This window comes from Cnephaeus nilssonii (genome assembly GCF_951640355.1).
Source record: "Cnephaeus nilssonii genome assembly, chromosome: 9".
NCBI lineage: Eukaryota > Metazoa > Chordata > Mammalia > Chiroptera > Vespertilionidae > Cnephaeus > Cnephaeus nilssonii.
The window spans coordinates 43,552,074-43,571,428 of NC_137080.1; the positions used below are offsets into that span (position 1 = coordinate 43,552,074).

Here is a 19,355-nt window from a genome sequence, read left to right on the forward strand (position 1 = left end):
TTTACTATTCTGTGGCATACCTTTTTTCTTTTCAGATACATTTGTCTATAAGTGTATATGTACTAACATATGTATATCTTCTATTTACTGTAATTCATGAAGCATGTATCATGAATTATTTAATCAGCCCGATTAATAGATACTCAACTTTCTTTTTATTATAAATGGTAATATAGCAAATATCTTTGTGCTTGATTATTTATTTGGCTTTCTTATTTCAGTTAGTTTAATTTGGATAAATTTTTTGAAATGGAATTTTTAGGTTAAATGATATATAAGTTTATTAATGTTAATCATTTATACATGACATAAATAATATACTAGAGGCCTGGTGCATGAAATTCGTGCATGGGTGCGGTCCCTAGGCCTGGCCGGCAGTCGAAGCGCGAGAATCTGGCATGGAAGGGCAGGTCCCAGCTGAACTCTGGGCCCTGGAGGGCACCTGGGCTCCTGGGCCTCCCACACGCCCCCTTCTGCCTGAGTCATCGGGCCCCCACCCACCTCCCTCAGCACCTAGAAGCCAGGTGGTGGCCCTGTGCACCCCCCCCCCCGCCACCGCTGGTTGTTGTCTGTGGGGCAGTCGGTGGGGCAATTAGGCCTGGCTCGTACCTGCCTTGGCCTGGTGCCGCCTGCTTACCTGCTTCACCATCCTGCCGCGGTCCTGCTCTTGTCGGGGCACATTGGGGCCAGCAAAGCCTCCACTGCCTCCCACTGCCAACATTGTATTGCTGATGCCCACCATGTTCCGCGCCGCCCCCTGGTGGTCAGCGCTCATCATAACAAGCAGTTGAACTCCTGGTTAAGGGGACAATTTTCATATTAGGCTTTTATTATCCTATCTAATAAAATAGTAATATGCAAATTGACCATACCTTTGCTACGCCCAAGCCACACCCACCAACCAAAACCACGCCCACCAGCCAATCAGGGCGGGTATGCAAATTACTCAACAAAGATGGCGGTTAATTTGCATACGCGGAGGGAGGGAGGAGTGAAGACTGAAGACAACTTAGAAGGAAGAGGGAGGAAAAGCGGAAAGCAAGGTGGCTGCCAGAGGGAAAGCCCGGGCGGGGCGGGACGGGGCGGAGCGGGGCAGGCGGCAGCGGCGTGTGGGTGCAGGCGTGGCGCCCGCAGTGGCTGCTTGCAGGATTCTTCCTGCAAATGGGCTACTAGTATAGGATATAAAGATACAAAAATTACCAAAAATAGTCAATTTTTAAAAAGTCTTAAATACTCAGATAAATAAAATTTATTTTTCTATTTTGCAGTTTTTCGATTATTAGAATGGTCAGTGTTTTATTAACTTGGTATTTTTATATTTTGATAAAATTAAGTTACTTGATTAAAAAGTCTGCATAAAGTATAAAGATTAAGAGTAATGAAATCAGTAAACTTTACCAGTTTTTAACTTGGACTTTTAATTTGGACTTTGGTGTTACATATCTGAGTTCCAGTCCTTGCCTTGCTTACTGTCCATTTATCTATCCCTGAGGGAGTTCTTTAATCTCTCCATGCCCCAGTTTCCTCATCTTTAAATAAGAGTAATAAAAGACCTACCTCAGAGGTTTTGTTGGGTGTTAAATGAAATAATCACTGAAAGCATTTAAAACAAAGCCTAGTATCTAGTAAGTGCTCAATAGAAAAGCTCTTTAACTGTCATTATTACCGTTAAGTGGATTAAGGAACAATTTATTTGCCAATTTAGATAATTTTATCTTTGTTTGTAATGCAAGAGCATTAAAGATAATGTTATATATTTTTATATCATATTAGTCCACTATTCTTGTCATAGATTATCTAGTTTTTGTTTGGAATAATCAGTGAAGTGTAGTGTCAGGTTTTCCCCTGGTTCCTTTAAAGGTTGGGGGAAGGAAGTGTGTAGTTCAGAGGTGTAGTGGAGGCCCAAGAAACAGGCTCCTGGTGGTCCAGAGTCACCTGCTGCACCAGGAATTCTTGAGGACAGAGAACAAGTCCTCACAGCTTGCCACTTGGTAGGCAGTGTTCAGTATACATTGAAGGAATGGGAGCGTACGTTTTAGGTAATAGCAGCACATAGTGTAGGCTTGCACTTAACAACAGATCTGGTCCTCCGATGAAGACATAGAGGCTTCGGTGAGGCCACAGGTTTAATGCCATAGGTATTGGGGGTAGGAACTGAACCTGCTGTATCATCCATTCTGGAATTTTTAATTGGGAGAAGCCATTGAAGAACCAGCCATATTATGAACAAAAAAGAGAATGTTGAAGCCAGTAAGTGGAGGGACTTATTTAAAATAATTCAAAGTGCTATTAGAAGAGTAATCCAATTTACCTTTTTGTCTTCGGGTGGTAAAATTCTAGGAATAACGAGAATTTTCTAATATAATACTTTTGTAATGCTTGAGAGCTCATGTAGGCTTTTTCATTTAATCAGATGCTTCTTTAATTTTACCATTTCTTAAAAGAATCAGTTGTATTTCTTTGTGTATCTTTTTTCTTTTTCCTTTTTTTCATAGATATGGTCACATTTCAAAAACTAGAAACCTTTAAGTAGTAAAATTTTTCTTATTTATCCCTGTTCCCCATCTGCTTCCCATTAATAATCATTGTATTTAGATCATATGTATTTTATGTGTGAATGTCTACCAGCAAATATAAATATAGATTCTTATTCCCTGTTTCCTACCCCACCAACTTTAAAGAAAAAAAACTAGGATACTATAATGTTGTTCTACATCTTGCTTTTTTTCACATAAGGAGATTCTTTTCATCTCAGTAAATAGAAAACATTCCTATTCTGTTCTATGGCTGCATACAATCCATTGTGTGGCTGTGCCCTAATTTATTCAAGTGGTAGTGTGTTGATGGCAGTTGGATTGTTTCTAGTTTTTGCTACCACAAACAATTTTCTGATGAGTAATCTTTTGCATACACAGTTTTGCAGATGTGCAAGTATGTTTTGGGTGTATTCTAAAAAAGTGAAATTGCTAAGCCCAAGGTTGTAAGCATTTGTGAAAGAAAGGTTTTTATTCTTAAAATGAAATTGGCCATATTTTGAAAGAATGCATTAGTATTCATTGGAAAGTGAGTATCTTAACAATGGATTTCCAACTTTTTTATTACAGCTCACGTTAAAAAATTATTTTCCATTGTAATTCAGTATAACCCAAACACAAATAAAATTTTCATGAAGCAGTATTTACCCTTATCATATGTGATACATTGTACTATTTTCTTTTTCTTTCACATTGTATTCTTTAAAAATGCTGGCATAGTTCACTAAGTTGAACATAACTCCTATGTGAATAGCACTGACCTAGAGTCCTATTATCTGTGGTAAAAGGGGATCCCTATTTCTACTGTAATGTCCCAAGAGTTTCCTATGATTCTTATACACCTAATACAAAGAAATAAGCATGATTTTTACTGATTTTTTTCTAATGCTGTCTTAGTGTCAGGAGGATTTTAAAATTGTAAAAATTATATTTTAAAAAAACACTTTTTTGGGGTATTCCCAGAGCAAATGTAACAGGAGCTGATGTAATTCAAGGTAACTAGTTTCACTGGAAACTGCAGTGAATGAGTGTAGAAAAAAGGTAATTTGGCTAGTATTTATAATATCTGATGGAAAACGATTGTCAAGCTTAAATAATGTGAGCAGAAAAATTTATACCAATCTCCTGTTCTAGAGATAGTCATTGTATTTAACACAAAGTGTCTTATGTATTATTTAATTTATAAAAATTCGTCAGTGATATAGCTCAAAGATGGTATTATGACTTAATACCATTATGACTCAGCTAAAGCAAATACAGAAAAAACAACATTACTGACTATTTGCTTTGTGCCAGGTACTAAAGTCATAGAGAAGAAGAGGTCAGATGAAAACGAATGTTCTTTGTCTTTCCCCAAACATCCCAATGTTGAAAGTTTATGATGTTGTTCTTCTGCAGTCCATGACTCAGATTATGGCAGGGCTTTTCTGACCAAGTTAAGGATTTTGGATATTGCCCTAAGAGCCTTTCCTGCAGTGCAGTCGGCTGTGTTCTGACAGTATAGTAATCGATTTTAAAACATTATGTAAGGAATCTGGATGCTGTCTAGAGCTGCACTGTTTAACACGGTAATCACTAGCCACATGTGGCTGTTGAGCATTTGAAATGTGGTCAGTCTGGGTTGAGAAGTGCTCTGAGTGTAAAAATATACTACTTTCTCAGACTTAATATGAATAAATAATACAAAGTGTTTCATTATTAATTTATTGATGCATATTAAAACAATATTTTATATACATTAATTTCACTTTAAAAATGTTTTATAATGTTTCTCATCAAAATTTTAAATGTACTTATTTGGCTTGCATTATATTTCTCTTGGACAGTGGCAATCCACACTAAGAATGTTTAAAGTTTTTTAAACATTCTGTTTTTTGGTGTGTGTTTTTTGTTTTTAGTGGGACTAATTTATTTTTTAATATGTAGTCCCAGTAATTAAGATTTCCCTACCAATAAGGTGTCTGATGTTTGGTCTTCCATTATTCTTAGTGGAGTGTTTATTTTTAGTTAAAGACTGCTATGACTATGTAACTATTGTACCTCTCTGAAAATGCAATTTTTAAAAATCCTTGACCTCCCAAAGTAAGATGCAATTGCCTATTTGAAATATCACCTTGGACATGTAATGGGCCTTTCAAATAGAATGTTTTTTTCCTCTCTCAGTCTGTCCTTTTAGCTTTTCTTACATCATAAATAGAATTGCCACCCATCTACTCAAGGAAAAAAAGGTCATCTTTGATATATCTCACTTCTTTCCACTCTCTCACTTTCAGCTCATCATCAAATTGTTGGTTGTACCTCAGAAATATAGTGTGTATCCTCCTATCTCTCTGTTTCCACTAATTACTTAGTGAATACTCAAGGATGTTAAGGAAGGTGTTCATGTAAATTGTTGTTGTTTTTAATCCCATGGCTGTTAAGTGATTTATGGTTTGGAGCATGGTTTGTGAAGAATATTAGAGATATGAGATTCTAGCATATAGAGCTTGGATTGAGTGTGCTAATCATATCCACTGAGTTGTAATCATCTCTCAAACTTTGTACCTAAACCACATGCATCCAGAGGAAACTTAAACTATTAAAGTTATACAGTGTATATCTTGGGTATCTGTATTATTTTTTCTAAATATATATGCTGAAATTGTAATGTTTACTGTGAGAATGTTTTAAACTTAAGCATCTGATACATATACTAGATTGGAAGGTATGGCACTGTTCTGATACCTTGTTAATGCTTTTTAATTTACTGGATGCATAAGTACTTATATTTGATTATTATAAACAATTAACCAAGTATGTTTAGGGTACATTGTTGGTCTTCCAGGTAAATAGCATCCGATTATTTTGAAAAGTACACTGTGCACTTGAGAGCAGCCTATGTAGCCAGTCTTTGATAAGAGATGTTAGATACATATTTTCTATGGAATTACCTTAGGAGCCATGCCATATATTTCTGTTGGACAGTGGTGATCCACTACCAGTCGTAGTCTGATGAATCCAAAATATATATAGACAAGTGGATTTAGGAGGAAGCTTTAACATTTAAAATACTTTTGATCTGCTGATTATGGCATATTTTGAAAATGCTTAGTTAAGACCAATTAAAAGTGAAAATTATATATCTTTAGAATGACTATCTGGGCCAAACATGAAACCTTTATGATAAATGAACCATGAGACACACAGTTTTTGGAATAAAAGCAAATCCTAAAATGCTTAGAAAAATAGTTGCAGTTTAACATTATGCATTCATTAATGCATAAAATCAACACATATTTCTTTTATTAGAGGAATAACAAATGTTTGGAAACAATGATTGTTAGCACCATTTAATTAGACATTATAAATAAAACAATGAATATTATTATTACATACTTTAAAATTGGAGTAAAATACTTTTGATATAACCACGCTCTCTTTTGTTTTAAGGTATTTGTGAATATAATTTGAATATTATTCAAATAGGAGAAATCCCTTATGCATAATGAACTTTAACTTAATTATCTCATGTTCTAGTAGCTAGCTCTCAGACACAATTAGAAATATACTAGTCCTCTAGTTATAATTTTAAAATATTGTTCCAATTGTTGTCCTTACACATTTCTTTTATTTTTTCACCAACAAGTTTAATGATGACAATTATTTCATTAATTTTCATAAATTCAAAATGAGAAACAAAAATAAACTCTTTGGGAAAGAGGGTAGACCATGAGCTGTTAGAAATCATTTATAAATTTTTGGAGTTTTTTTTATTTTGTTTTGTAACTTGCTGTTTCTTTAACAGACTGTATATGTGCAAGTATATTTTAAGTATTCTTTTGCCACAGTTTTTTGGAAATGAATGTAGACACTAATTGACTAGAAAAATAAATCATTGTGTAATATATTATTTTAAACAATAAATCTGATGGTTGTTTGTATTTGGAAATAAGACAAACAGTTCAGGTCCCATTTCTTCCACAGTTAGCAGTGTGGACTTGGGTGGACTGTTATTTAACTTCTTGAGGCCTTGGTTTCCTTTGCTAATTTCTTTATATTGTCTTTTAGGAAAAACTTCAGAGGTTTCTAGAGGATTCTCTATGTAGCTGGTCTTCATAGTTTGGTCATGGCCAACTTTCCCACCTCTATCACACCACTACTAACATTTAACTACCTCTAGGAGTTTAATATTTTTTTCTTCTACCTGAAATGGCATTTTTCTTAGTGACTTTTCCCTTGGATACCTCAGCACATAGTTTATCTTTACTATAGAAAATTAAAATGATGTAATATAAATTCTAACACACTTCAAAAAAAAAATCACAACTAATACATTGTATGACTCATTTTAGACACTCTCTAACTTTTGTTAAGAAAATGAATGCTTAAGTGGATATATCCGTTGTATAATAATAGTTATGAGTCGACTTTAATACAGTGTTGTAAACTTCCATATAAAATAGGTTTGTTTGTCAGGATATTCTTCTAAGGTTTTAGTCTACTTCTTGCTTGAACTGTTATCTTTAAGAATATAAGAAGTAAATTTTTAATTTATGGTTGAATATAGTTTTGTTTTGAACTGCTATATACGCATTTTGGTTAATTCTAGTTTACTCTTTCGGTAGAGAATGATAAGTATGCAGTGCATATCTTTTTAAGACTTTCCCCTTCATTCATTCAATTTATTTATTAGTCAATAAAAATTTATTTACAGGCTTATTTGTTCCCAGCAATTGGTTAGGTACCAGGGAAATATAAAGAGTAATAAAAATGAATCCTTAGTTTCAATCCAGTGGGCCATATATACATATAAACAAATCATTTCAATATTTGTGGTTAAGGGTCATAATGACAATATAAAAACAGGGTTGTATGAATGTCTAGCTGCTAAAAGAAATGGAAGTTTCTTAAATCATTTTAAATATATATGGCAAAGTATAAATAAGTAAATGTAATAATTGCTTAAGGAATTAGAGACGGCCAGAGATTACAGTAGAACTTGAAGTTGAGTAATGATGATGCCTTTGTTAGTGTTAGGAAAGACATTATAGATGGTGCAAAATCACAAAGGATGTCAGAGCATTGTACATAGAATAGCAGTGGTGAAAGATAACAAGGGTTTACATTTTAAAGGATCCTGTTTAGGGCACACGCTGTCTTAATTTTTTTCTCTATTAAAACAACGTTAACAATAGTACTTATACCATAGAATTGTTCTCATAATGAATTAAGGACTATATCAAAGTGCTTACAATTGTGTATGTTGTAGTGTAAGCTCTGAATAAATGTAATCTATAGCTGTTATGCCTATAATTGTAGCTGCCTTTTCAAAAAGTTTTAAAAAATAATCCATAAGATATTGAAACAGAAATTTTCATTGATTTATATCACCAGGAAGTTTCTGGTTTGCACATTCATTAATCATCTTCAATATAAATAAACTAGAATATCATCATATATATTCAAAAGATACCTATGTTTAATTTTGTTTCCTTACCTTATTAACTTATCATTGTTTTATACTTAGATTGTGTACAAAGATACAGGTATAGATCCATTATCATATCGTTTTCAGATTTAGTGAGTTGCAATTCCCAAATGCATTATTAGAATTGTATAATAGTTGTGAATTGCTCTCAATTGCCCATACTTTCATTTAAATATAGGACACATTGAGAGACTGAACAATTTAGTCATTTGTGTGTTATTTTTTTTTTAATCAAGGTAAGTAAATGTTTGCATTTACTGTTTTATATGGGTCCATCACATTATCCTATCTAATAAAAGGGTAATATGCAAATTAACCATCACTCCGTCACAAAGATGGTAGCGCCCATAGCCACAAGATGGTGGCGCCCAGTCCTCTCAGCCCCTCTGGAGTCCCCCAGTCCCAGGGGGGCGGCCGCTGAAAACGGGCAGTGTGAGCGGCCTGGCGGAATGCTTGCTTCGTTGCCACTGCGACGAGGCAAGCGTTCCACCCCAGCCACGGAGCAGCCGGGGTGGTGGTGAGGGGGGAGACACTTGCGTCGTTGCCCCGGCGACAAGGCAAGTGTTCCGCGCCTGGCCATGGATGGGCCTCTGGGCAGCAGGTGTGGAGCGGCCAGGCCCCGCAGAGAGGTACTGGAGCACGGATTCGTGCGCAGGGCTACTAGTTATTTATAATGGGTCATGTCTTTTTTAGATTGGTCAGCTGGCTTTTAAAGGAATGAGGAGACTCAATAGAATTCAATCAATTGTGTTTGAGACTGCCTACAACACCAATGAGAACATGCTGATTTGTGCCCCCACTGGAGCTGGAAAGACCAACATTGCAATGCTTACAGTTTTGCATGAAATTCGACAACATTTTCAACAAGGTGTTATCAAAAAGAATGAATTTAAGGTAGGAAATCAACAAGCCAGATAGTAGCTTTTTAAACTGGAAAACTAAAAATTATTTGGCCGTTGTACATGTTATATAAAATTCGTAAGTCTTTTAGGATTATTGTACATGAAATCACATAAAGAATGCTGCTTGATTAAGGCAATCTCTGTTTGTGTTATGAAAATCCTACTACTCCTGTGAAAATCTATGAAAATACATTTAGCTTTGAAGCAGAAACAATTTTCCAAGTGATAAGGCTGTATAAAAAAATTCCATTGTCCTTTACATAGCTGTATACTTATCCAACAAAGGTAAGTACTTTTCATATATCACTATTAAGATTTTTCACTAGAAGTGGCTAGAATCATATTTTGCAATAAATTATGACTTGAATTGACTACTATAAAACAAATGACATTGTAGTTTTTGCTCATTTGTCAAGCTAGTGTTTCTTTGGTACAGATTGTGTATGTTGCTCCAATGAAGGCCTTGGCAGCTGAAATGACAAATTACTTCAGCAAACGTCTACAGCCACTGGGCCTCGTTGTGAAAGAGTTGACTGGTGATATGCAGTTGTCAAAAAGTGAAATTTTACGGACTCAGGTATGTTGCATACCTACATTTTTAAAATATCTTTCTTTTTTTTTCAGATAATTGTGAAAATTGCTAAATGGCTATATCTGAAGTAACTATAAAACATAATACATAATTTAATTAATTTTATTTATAACCATGTCTTCTACAAAAGAGGTTTATGGTGGGGCTTCGTTTTATGGTATTGCTTCTAACTGCGATTTTTGCTATATCTTGAGTTAGATTCCTGGTATAGATTTTAAGTCCATTGACAATAAATGTTGTTCTTTTGAAACAAAAGGGAGTAAGGATAAGACAGACTTCAGTTGTAAGAGCAGAATAATATGTAGATATTTAAATGATTCTCCTAGTCTCCTAAAACATTCCATAAGGATTATTTAATTAAAGGAAAAGTTTTTAGTCATTTTTTATTTCATCACATAGGAAGTTACTTAATCATGCTCTGGTTATAGCACTCCATTAGGTGACATGCATGACAGCAAAAAACATTTAAGATTCACAGTTTCTGCCCTCAAGGATCTTATGACTGAGTAGGCAAAAACTATGTTAGATATACAACTAGATTATATACAACTAGATTATCATTAATGGATGCAACATGTAAGAAAGGTGATGTTTATAGTGCTTTTAATAAATAAAATGGCAAATGATCAAATATTAATGGGGTAATTTAGGGAAGTTTGATAGAAAATAGATGATAATAGCTTTTGGAACATTGAATGAACATTGATTTAAAATGTGATTGGAAGGTGTATTAAATGTTTCCTTGGGCTGCCATAACAAATTACTACAAGCTGAGAAACTTAAATTAACACAAACTTAACTCTCACAATGCTGGAGGTCAGAAGTCTGAAGTCAAGGTGTCAGCAGGGTTAGTTTCTCCTGGAGGCTCTGATAGAGTACTTTTTCCCACATCTCTCTCTCTCTGTTTCTGGTGGCTGCTGGCAATTCTTGGCATTCCTTGTCTGTAGACACATCCCTCCAATCTCTGCCTCTGTCTTCACATGGCTTTCTTCCCTGGGTGTCCTTTCCCCTACTCTTCTCTTCTAAGAACACTATTCATTGGATTTAGGCCTTTTCCAAATCCAATATGAATACATCTCAAAATGTTTTACCTTGTTTTAAGAGAAGTACATTTTTAGAAATTCTCATCCATTGTATGTAAAATTAAGTTAAGTTGCAATAATTGTCCTTAAAATCTAATGGAAATAGGGAGCTATGTAATGAATCTGATCAGGTGTGCACCTGTCTGCCTTGGGGAACCTGGGGCAGGGCCACCTGTGTGGTCTGCAGATTTGAAGCAGTGCCTGTTGTCCTGAGGTGAGACTGTTTCCTGTGCTGTGTAGTTTCAATGGAAATCAGGACGGGACCCTTCCCATGCCTTTGTACCTTTGGTTTATGGAATGTCATATTAAAGTTCTGTTTTATAGCTTTTATTTGATATCAATAAAAGTCTGTAAAATAGGTAAAAAAAAAAAAAAAGATGTTTTACCTTGTTTATATCTGCAAAGAGCCTTTTTTCCAAATAAAGTTACATTCAATTTCTGGGTGAATATCTTTTTGTGTGTTACCATTCAACCCACAGATAACAGGTACACTGAACCACGTGACAAAAAAAAAACACCAGGTTCCAGTTAAATGTATTTTGGGGTTAATAAAGATGAGTGCATTATAATCGATATTTGTGTCAATTTTACCAGTTGCCTTTCATAGATAATTTTTTTAAAGTTGATCCAAACCCATGCATTTTACCCCATAACATTTTTGTAGAATCTTATTATTCAAAATTAATTTTTCTAAAAATCAATAATTATATTTGATATATCAAATGCATAATGCCTTTTATCATCATTAGTTTAGTATCACCTGCCTGGAGCTATTTTAATAATTTCTTAAAGTGCCTTTTCATTAAAAGGACTTTCTCTAGTCTTTGATATTTGATCAAATTTGTAATATTCTCTATGAAATTTGATAGATTAGATATCATTTAGCTTTTTCCTTGAAGCATTCTAAATTTGATTTCGTTAAACTATATTTTTACATAGAGTAACTTTCTCTAACAAATGTTGGTTCTTTTTATATAATTTGTGCACTTAACACAATGACCTGACTCATGTTTAAAATTTTAATTTTATATAATAAAGAGAAGGGAGTTTTACACATTTGTATAGCACAGTCCAATATTATGTCCAGATTTCTTATTTAGGGAAACATTTGGTTTTGAAAGCTTGTTCATATTTTCATAAAGTGGCGTTATATATGCTAGGTTCTGAGGCTGCTCCCAGGAGCTCTGAACATGTACTTGCAGAGATCAAATCTCAAAAACTACACCTCAGGCAGGACATGGACTGTTAGATAATTTTTTTAGTGTGTGATTTTACTTTTATAATGTCTTGGTAAAGGCTTATGCATTAAATCAAAATCTGATATTTTACAAATTATCTCTATTAACAGTTAAATTTTCTGAAATTGGAACCAGTCTAGAGCACCTGAGACCATGCTTATGCCTTATCTTACTTAAAGAAATGAATTTTGTATCCTGGTGACTACAATGAAGTTTAGGGAAGAAATTAAGTCAAATTATTCCCCTTTTATTGCTTGGAGATAAAAAAAAATAGCATTAAGGAATTTATTGTAAATGATAAGTTTGGCTTTGGCAATCTTATCTCACTGTTATCAAATCCAGGGCCCTTCCTCTGTATGTTTCTGCTTCAGTCTTTCTGCACACTATTAAAAGACTTGTCTAAAAAACCCTGCATTGATTTTGTCATTCCCTTTGCTGTAGAGCAGAGGCTCTCAAAATGTGGCATGGGTTCACCCAGGGATTGCTAAGACTCTTTCAGGGGGTCCACAAGATTAAAACCAATATTCATATTAATATTATGATGTTATTTTCTTTCACTTGCATAATGACAAGTATTTAGTCTTATGTAGTCCAGGGGCTGCATAATGTATGATTGTGTTACTGACAGCCAATGGAATCAGTACTTTACGTTCTTGTGTTGTAAAAATTCCTGAGTTTGAATTTCTAACATAAGAAATATTCATAGATATAACCCACAGGAACAAAAGCTCTTTGGGGTCTCAGTAATTTTTTAGAGTGCAAAGGAGTCCCCAAATTAAAATGTTTTGAGAACCATTATTGCACGGGAAAGCGCCTTATACATGACATTGGATTTGCCACAATCTACATGCAGCCTGGTTTTCCACCTTATATCCAAACTGCTTTCCAATACAAAATTATGACCAGACCATTTTTGCTTTTTCTAAGATAACAATATTCAAATAACATTTTCTCTAATTTAGTAAGTTTCCTCAGACATTTTCTTTTTTTAATGATGCCTTCCTTTATTTAATGACATTTGTTCATATCTTACCTACTCTTCAAAACTCTGTATGAACCCTGTGAGTACTTTTATTTTCTTTTGCCTGTGTCTTATAGCAGCAACACTCATTTATATTTATAAAGTACTAGGGGCCCGGTGCATGAAATTTGTGCACGGGGTGGTGGGGAAGAGAGGTGGGTCCCTCAGCCCGATCTGCTTCCTCTCCAATCTGGGAGCCCTCAGGGGATGTCCTACTGATGGCTTAGGCCTGCTCCCCATGGTTCTCTGCTCTCTGTGGACCTGCCTGCTTGATGCCACCACAGACCCTGGTGTCTGCTCTCTGTGGGGACCTGCTTGCCCTTCACCACCGGGGCCAGGGGCAAGCAGGGTCCTGCTGTCTGCTCTCTGGCTCGCCGCGCAGGGGCAAGAAGGGCTCTGGTGTCTGCTCTCTGTTGGGGTTCTGCGGGGGACTGCTTGCGCCTTGCTGCCATGGCCAGGGACAAGCAGGGCTCTGCTGTCTGCTCGCTCACTATGGGGAACGTTCCTGCTCCGCCCCCAGCCGCTTGCTTGCATGCCGGCTTGGAGCGCCTGGGTCCCGGGGATGTTCCCCGGCCGCTTGGCACCTGTGTGCATAGGCCCTGAATGGCCAGGGGCATTCCGGGACCCCGGCCGCTCTGGGCCTACACGTGGGCCTATAGGCTCAGAGCGGCCTGGCTCCTGAGGACGCCTGTCTTCAGGATGTAGGGTGCTTGGAGCTGGTGCATGCACAAGCGGCCACCCCGCCCCGGCTGCTCGGGGCCTGCATATGCAAATTAACCTTCCAACTTTGGCAGGTTAATTTGCATACTCATTTCTGATTGGCTGGTGGGTGTTGCGAAGTGACGGTCAATTTGCAACTTTCTCTTTTATTAGTGTAGATTACCTTGTCCACAAAGTCAATACTTTTGCATCCTGTGTGGTCTTAGAAATCTGGACCAGTCTCTCTCAAATAAAATCTTGATTGCTCTTATACTGTATCTGTGTATTGATACTAACGAAAGAATATTTATGGAAAGGCAGGTAGCATTTGAATTCAAATGATCCAGGCACTGTGCTATGTGTATATGCATCCTCAGTCAGTACTAGAACCTTATTGAGTAGTGTCTCCATTTTATAAATCCAAAAAGTCAAACTCATTAAAATCTACCTTGATTTACAAATTAAATTTTCAAAAGGTTTATGAGCATCCCTTTTCCCCCATTTGCTCATCTATGTACTTTTCTAGACCTGCTCTGTATTCTTTGTGAATATTTGTTAACTCTGCAAGGGCAGGAGCCATGTGCTTGGCCTCAATAAGAGTTTATAAATTGTGATGCTCTTCTAGATTGTGATGCTCTTTATTCTCCTCTGAAGTAGCCCTACTGCCAGTGAGGCTAATTTTTTGTAGACCTGAAATGAGATCTTTCTACATATTCGCACCTTATCTTTCTACATATTTGCACAGATGAATAGACTACTGCATCACTGCCTTTGATTGGTTACAGAGAGAGCACAGCAGGATGACTGCTGAGCACGTGGGAGTACAGACATACTTGACTTTTATTTTTGAAGTTTTAACTCCCTGCTTTCCCTATTATGTTCCACTTTTTAAATTTTAAATAGCCTTTCATGATTCCTTCCCATTTTATATTTTTTGGTAAATAAATATCCCAATAATTGATACAAATATCACCTTAATTTTTTTCTGTCATTTTTCAAAAATGTTTTCAGAGATGTTAGTTTATCTTTTTTTTTTTTTAATATGGGAAGGCAAATTCTCTGTCATGCTGTCCTGATCATATTATTCCCTTGCTCATAAACTTTCACTTATTCTTTATTGCTTATTGAATTAAGTCCAACTACCGAGCTTGTTAAGAATCTTGTTTAATTAAGTATAATATGGAACATGATCTGTTTTGTGGTTCACTAGGGACTGTCAGGTCTAGTAAGAGTTATGATTTTATTGAGGTTTGAATGTAAAATTTTCTTTTACAAGATAGAATTATATAATTCTATGATTTATTGTCAGGAGAATAACTCTTTGATGCTCAACTGAAAAGCAACTTTGAACAACTTAGTAAGTTTCTCATCAGTGAAAACACCCACCTCTTTCCACTTACTTTTTATTCTACATCTGCCATTAATTTCAAACTTCTCCCAAATGTACTCTTTATGAAGAATTATTACTTTAAATATTCATTGTGTTTTTGAGTTGTTCCATTGAGCAATTCCTCATACCTTTTCCTTATACCTTCTCTTTCCTCAACTCAGATGACCCCTTCTGCATTCCTTCCTAATATCACAAATGCAGTGTTCCTTTGAACCTCAGTGAAAATACTGGTCAGAAATTTTAGAAAAGATTTCTCCTGTCATGACAGTAACTTTGTATCAAAGCATAGCATTTGCTCTAAGTTCTAACATTCTTTTCCTCTTATATTTGTTTGCTCATTCTTATCCTGGGCAGGGTTTATCTGTGCAGCATTGGGATTGAGATGGGTTATTTCAGGTTTTATTTTTGTTTCTATTTTGATTGAGGATGGAGTAAGATTCTGTTCCCCTCTTTCAGGCCCAGGCAACAGCAAAGGGCACCCTGAATGTCTATTTTGTTATTCTGCTAGATCAGAGCTCTAGCAACCTTAGAGGGTGTGTGTGATGCATATGCAAGTGCTCATGTCATGCGCAGTGTTAATGTCACACTGCCCTTATTTACTCCTTTCTCAATTAGGTTTTTCCTGTGGTATATATTTTATTGATTTTTCAAAAAGAATATGTATATGCTTAGGGGCGTGGTGGGGGATAAAAGGGGAGATGGGGAAATTGCTTAGAAATCCCATATTCTCAGGTTGCAGTTTTATCTGAATATCTATGCATATTAGTGTAGTTATGTTTAATTAATATTGCTACCTTTCTGTATAAAATCTGAAATGTCTTTATTTTATCTCCATTCCTAAAGGATATGTTTGCTAGATATGGATTTGTTGGTTGTCAGTTTTTTTCTTTTAGGACTTAAAAATGTGCCATTTTTTCCTAGCCCCTAAGGTTTCTGAAGTAATATCCACTGCCATTAAATTATTTTCCCCCTATAGATAATATGTTTTTGGTTCCTCTCAGTCTCTTTTCAAGATTCTGTATTTGTTTTTACTTTCCAGAAGTTTTATTATGGTGTATGTAGTTGTAGATGTCTTTATCATATTTAGTGTTTATTCAGCTTCTAGAACCTGTAGGTTTATTTCTTTTGTTAAATTTGGGAGTTTTTAATTTAACATGTATTTTGTAGTTACAAACTTTCTATTTTGTTTTTCTTTATCTTCTGATTATTTGCTGAAACTTTATTTATTTATTTATTTATTTATTTATTTATTTATTTATTTTCATTTGTTTCAAGTGTGTTTGAAATTCCTTAAGGGATTTTTATGTAGTTGCTTTCAAAGTCTTGTCAGGTAATTCCAGCAGCTTTATAATCTCAGCGATGACTGTTGGCATATCTTATCTCATCTGTGTTGAGATTTTTCTGGTTATTGGTTTTGTAAGATATTTTCACTTGTATCCTAGACTTTTTCGATATGTTACGAGACTCTGGTTCCTAATTAACCCTGTTCACTCATGTCCCTGGTGCCAGTCTCAGTGCACAGTGAGGTTGGGGGTAGCACTTTTTTCCTTCATGGTGTTGGGCTGGTGTCCAAAATGTTCTGTTTATCAGGGCTTCCCCCTTTAGTACTTTGCTTAGAGAAAGCCCTCATAAGGTGTTTTGCTTTATTTGGAGATAGGTTCTGCACTCTAGCTTTCTGAGTTGTGAGTTTTCTCAGTTCCAGGTTGGAATATATAGAACTTCTATATTTCCAGAAAGTGGAATTGGTAGATTATATGGCAGTTCTCTTCTTAATTTTTTGAGGGTCCTCCCTACTATTCTCTATAGTGGCTGTACCAATTTAAAATCCCACCAACATGCAGTGTTCCCTTTCTTTCATATCCATGCCAGCATTCATTATCTCTGGTCTTTTTGATGACAGCCATTCTAACAGTCATGAGATGAAGTCCCATTGTGGTTTTAATTTTCATTTCCCTAATGACTAATGTGCTGAGCATCATTTCATGTACCCGTTGGCCTTACATATTTTGGATATGAATCCCTTATCAGATATATATAGGGTGTGTTTTTTTTTTCTTTTGTTGTGCAGAAGCTTTTTAGTTTGATGTGGTCCTACTTGTTTATTTTTTACTTTGTTGCTTGTGCTTTAGGTGTCATATCCAGAAAATCATTACCAAAACCCAAATCAAGGAGCTTTATTCCTATGTTTTCTTCTAGGAGTTGTATGATTTGAGGTTTTACACTGAAGTCTTTAATTTATTTTGTTAATTTTGTGAGTGGTTTAAGATATAGGTCCAGTTTCATGTCTTTATATCTGAATATCTAATTATTCCAGCACCATTTATTGAAAAGACTGTCTTTTATCCATTGAGTATCCTTGTCTCCCCATCAAACATTATTTGACTGTATATACTTGGTTTGATTTCTGGGCTGTCAGTTACATTGGTCTGTTTATCTGTGTGTCTTTTTATACCAGTATCATATTGTGTTTTTTCTCATTGTGGCTCAGCCATTTATTTTTAAAAAAAATCTTTATTGTTGAGAGTATTACAAAAGTCTCCCCCCTTTATTCCCCTTTGTTCCTCACCATGTGGTTCCCACCCATTCCAGGCCTTCACCACCCTATTGCCTGTGTTCATGGGCAATGCATATATGCACATAAGTTCTTTGGTTAGTCTCTTTTAGCCCCACCTCCGCCTTTCCCTCTGAGATTCATTAGTCTGTTCCATGTTTCCATGCTTCTACTGTTATTTTGATGACTATTGCTTTATACTTCACTTGAAATCAGGAACTGTGATTCCTCTTGCTTTTTTCTTCTTTCTCAGGATTTCTTTGGCTATTTGGGGTCTTTTGTAGTTCCATATAAATCTTAGGAATGTTTTTTCTACTTCTGTTAAAAAGATGCCATTGTAATATTGATAGGGATTGCTTTGATTCTATAGATGGCTTTTGGTGGTATTGACATTTTAACTATGAATTCTTCTAATTCACTAACACGCAATACCTTTCCATTTATTCGTTCTTAATTGATTTTTCCCCCCATCAATTTCTTGTCACCTCCTCTTTAACACTTATGTGGTTTCTCTTTTTAATTTTAACAGTTCTAGTGGGTGTGTAGTAGCATCTCATTGTGTTTTTAATTTGCATTTCCCTAATGTCTAATAATGCTGAGCATCTTTTCATATTTATTCTTTTTGGGCATCTGTATATTTTCTTTGGTGATGTATCTTTACAAATTGTTTGCCTTGTTTAAAGTATTTTAAATGCTGGTTTATCTTAGTATTGAGTCATAAGACTATTGTATGACCCTAAATACAAGTACTGTGTTGAATATGTGCTTTGTAAATATTTTCTTCTAGTTGGTAGGCATTCTTTTCATGTTCATAACAGTGTCTTGAAAAGTAAACACTTTTCATTTTTACAGACTCCTAATTTATTGACATTTTCTTTTATAGTTTATGTTTTGTGTATCCTGTTTTAAAAATATTTGCCAAGCCCATGATAAGATTTTCTTCTATGATTTATTCTAGAAATTTTATATTTTGACCATGTTCCATTTTAAGTTGATTTTCTGTGTAAGATATAAGTAAGGAAGGGATGCAGTTTCTTTCTTTCTCTCTTTCTTTCTTTCTTTCTTTCTTTCTTTCTTTCTTTCTTTCTTTCTTTCTTTCTTTCTTTCTTTCTTTCTTCCTTTCCTTTCTTTCCTTTCTTTCCTTTCTTTCCTTTCTTTCCTTTCTTTCCTTTCTTTCCTTTCTTTCCTTTCTTTCCTTTCTTTCCTTTCTTTCCTTTCTTTCCTTTCTTTCCTTTCTTTCCTTTCTTTCCTTTCTTTCCTTTCTTTCTTTCTTTCTTTCTTTCTTTCTTTCTTTCTTTCTTTCTTTCTTTCTTTCTTTCTTTCTTTCTTTCTTTCTTTCTTTCTTTCTTCCTTTCCTTCCTTTCCTTCCTTTCCTTCCTTTCCTTCCTTTCCTTCCTTTCTTTCCTTTCTTTCCTTTCTTTCCTTTCTTTCTTTCTTTCTTTCTTTCTTTCTTTCTTTCTTTCTTTCTTTCTTTCTTTCTTTCTTTCTTTCTTTCTTTCTTTTTTCTTTCTTTCTCTTTCTTCTTTCTTTTCTTTCAATACCTGCTGATCTGGCACCATTTGTTGTCCCAGTTCTCTTTTCTCCATTGGATTGCCTTGGCACCATTATTGAAAACTAATTGACCTTATATGTTTGTGGCTCTGTTTCTGGATTCTGTTCTGTTCCATTAATTTGTATGTTTACCATTATGCCAATATCACACTGTTTTGAATACTATCTATATATCTGTATATATAAAAGCCTAAGCGACCATTCAACCATTCGACTGGTAGCCATGACGCTCAACACACAGGCATGGAAACATGGAACAGACTGATGAATCTCAGAGGAAAGGGGGATTCATGTACCAGTGGGGTCCCTCGGCCTGGCCTGCGAGGAT

At 35.4% G+C, this 19,355-nt stretch overlaps 1 protein-coding gene across 2 annotated transcripts in view; it reads left to right on the forward strand.

Annotated features, from left to right (window-relative positions):
- The window catches only part of ASCC3 (activating signal cointegrator 1 complex subunit 3), a 253,509-nt gene that overhangs the window by 56,025 nt on the left and 178,129 nt on the right, over positions 1-19,355 (forward strand). For both annotated transcript variants that reach the window (XM_079780725.1, XM_079780724.1), the window contains exons 9-10: positions 8,695-8,895; positions 9,340-9,480. In XM_079780725.1, coding sequence (XP_079636851.1) covers positions 8,695-8,895; positions 9,340-9,480 — 342 coding nt within the window. The remainder of the gene's footprint in view (positions 1-8,694; positions 8,896-9,339; positions 9,481-19,355) is intronic.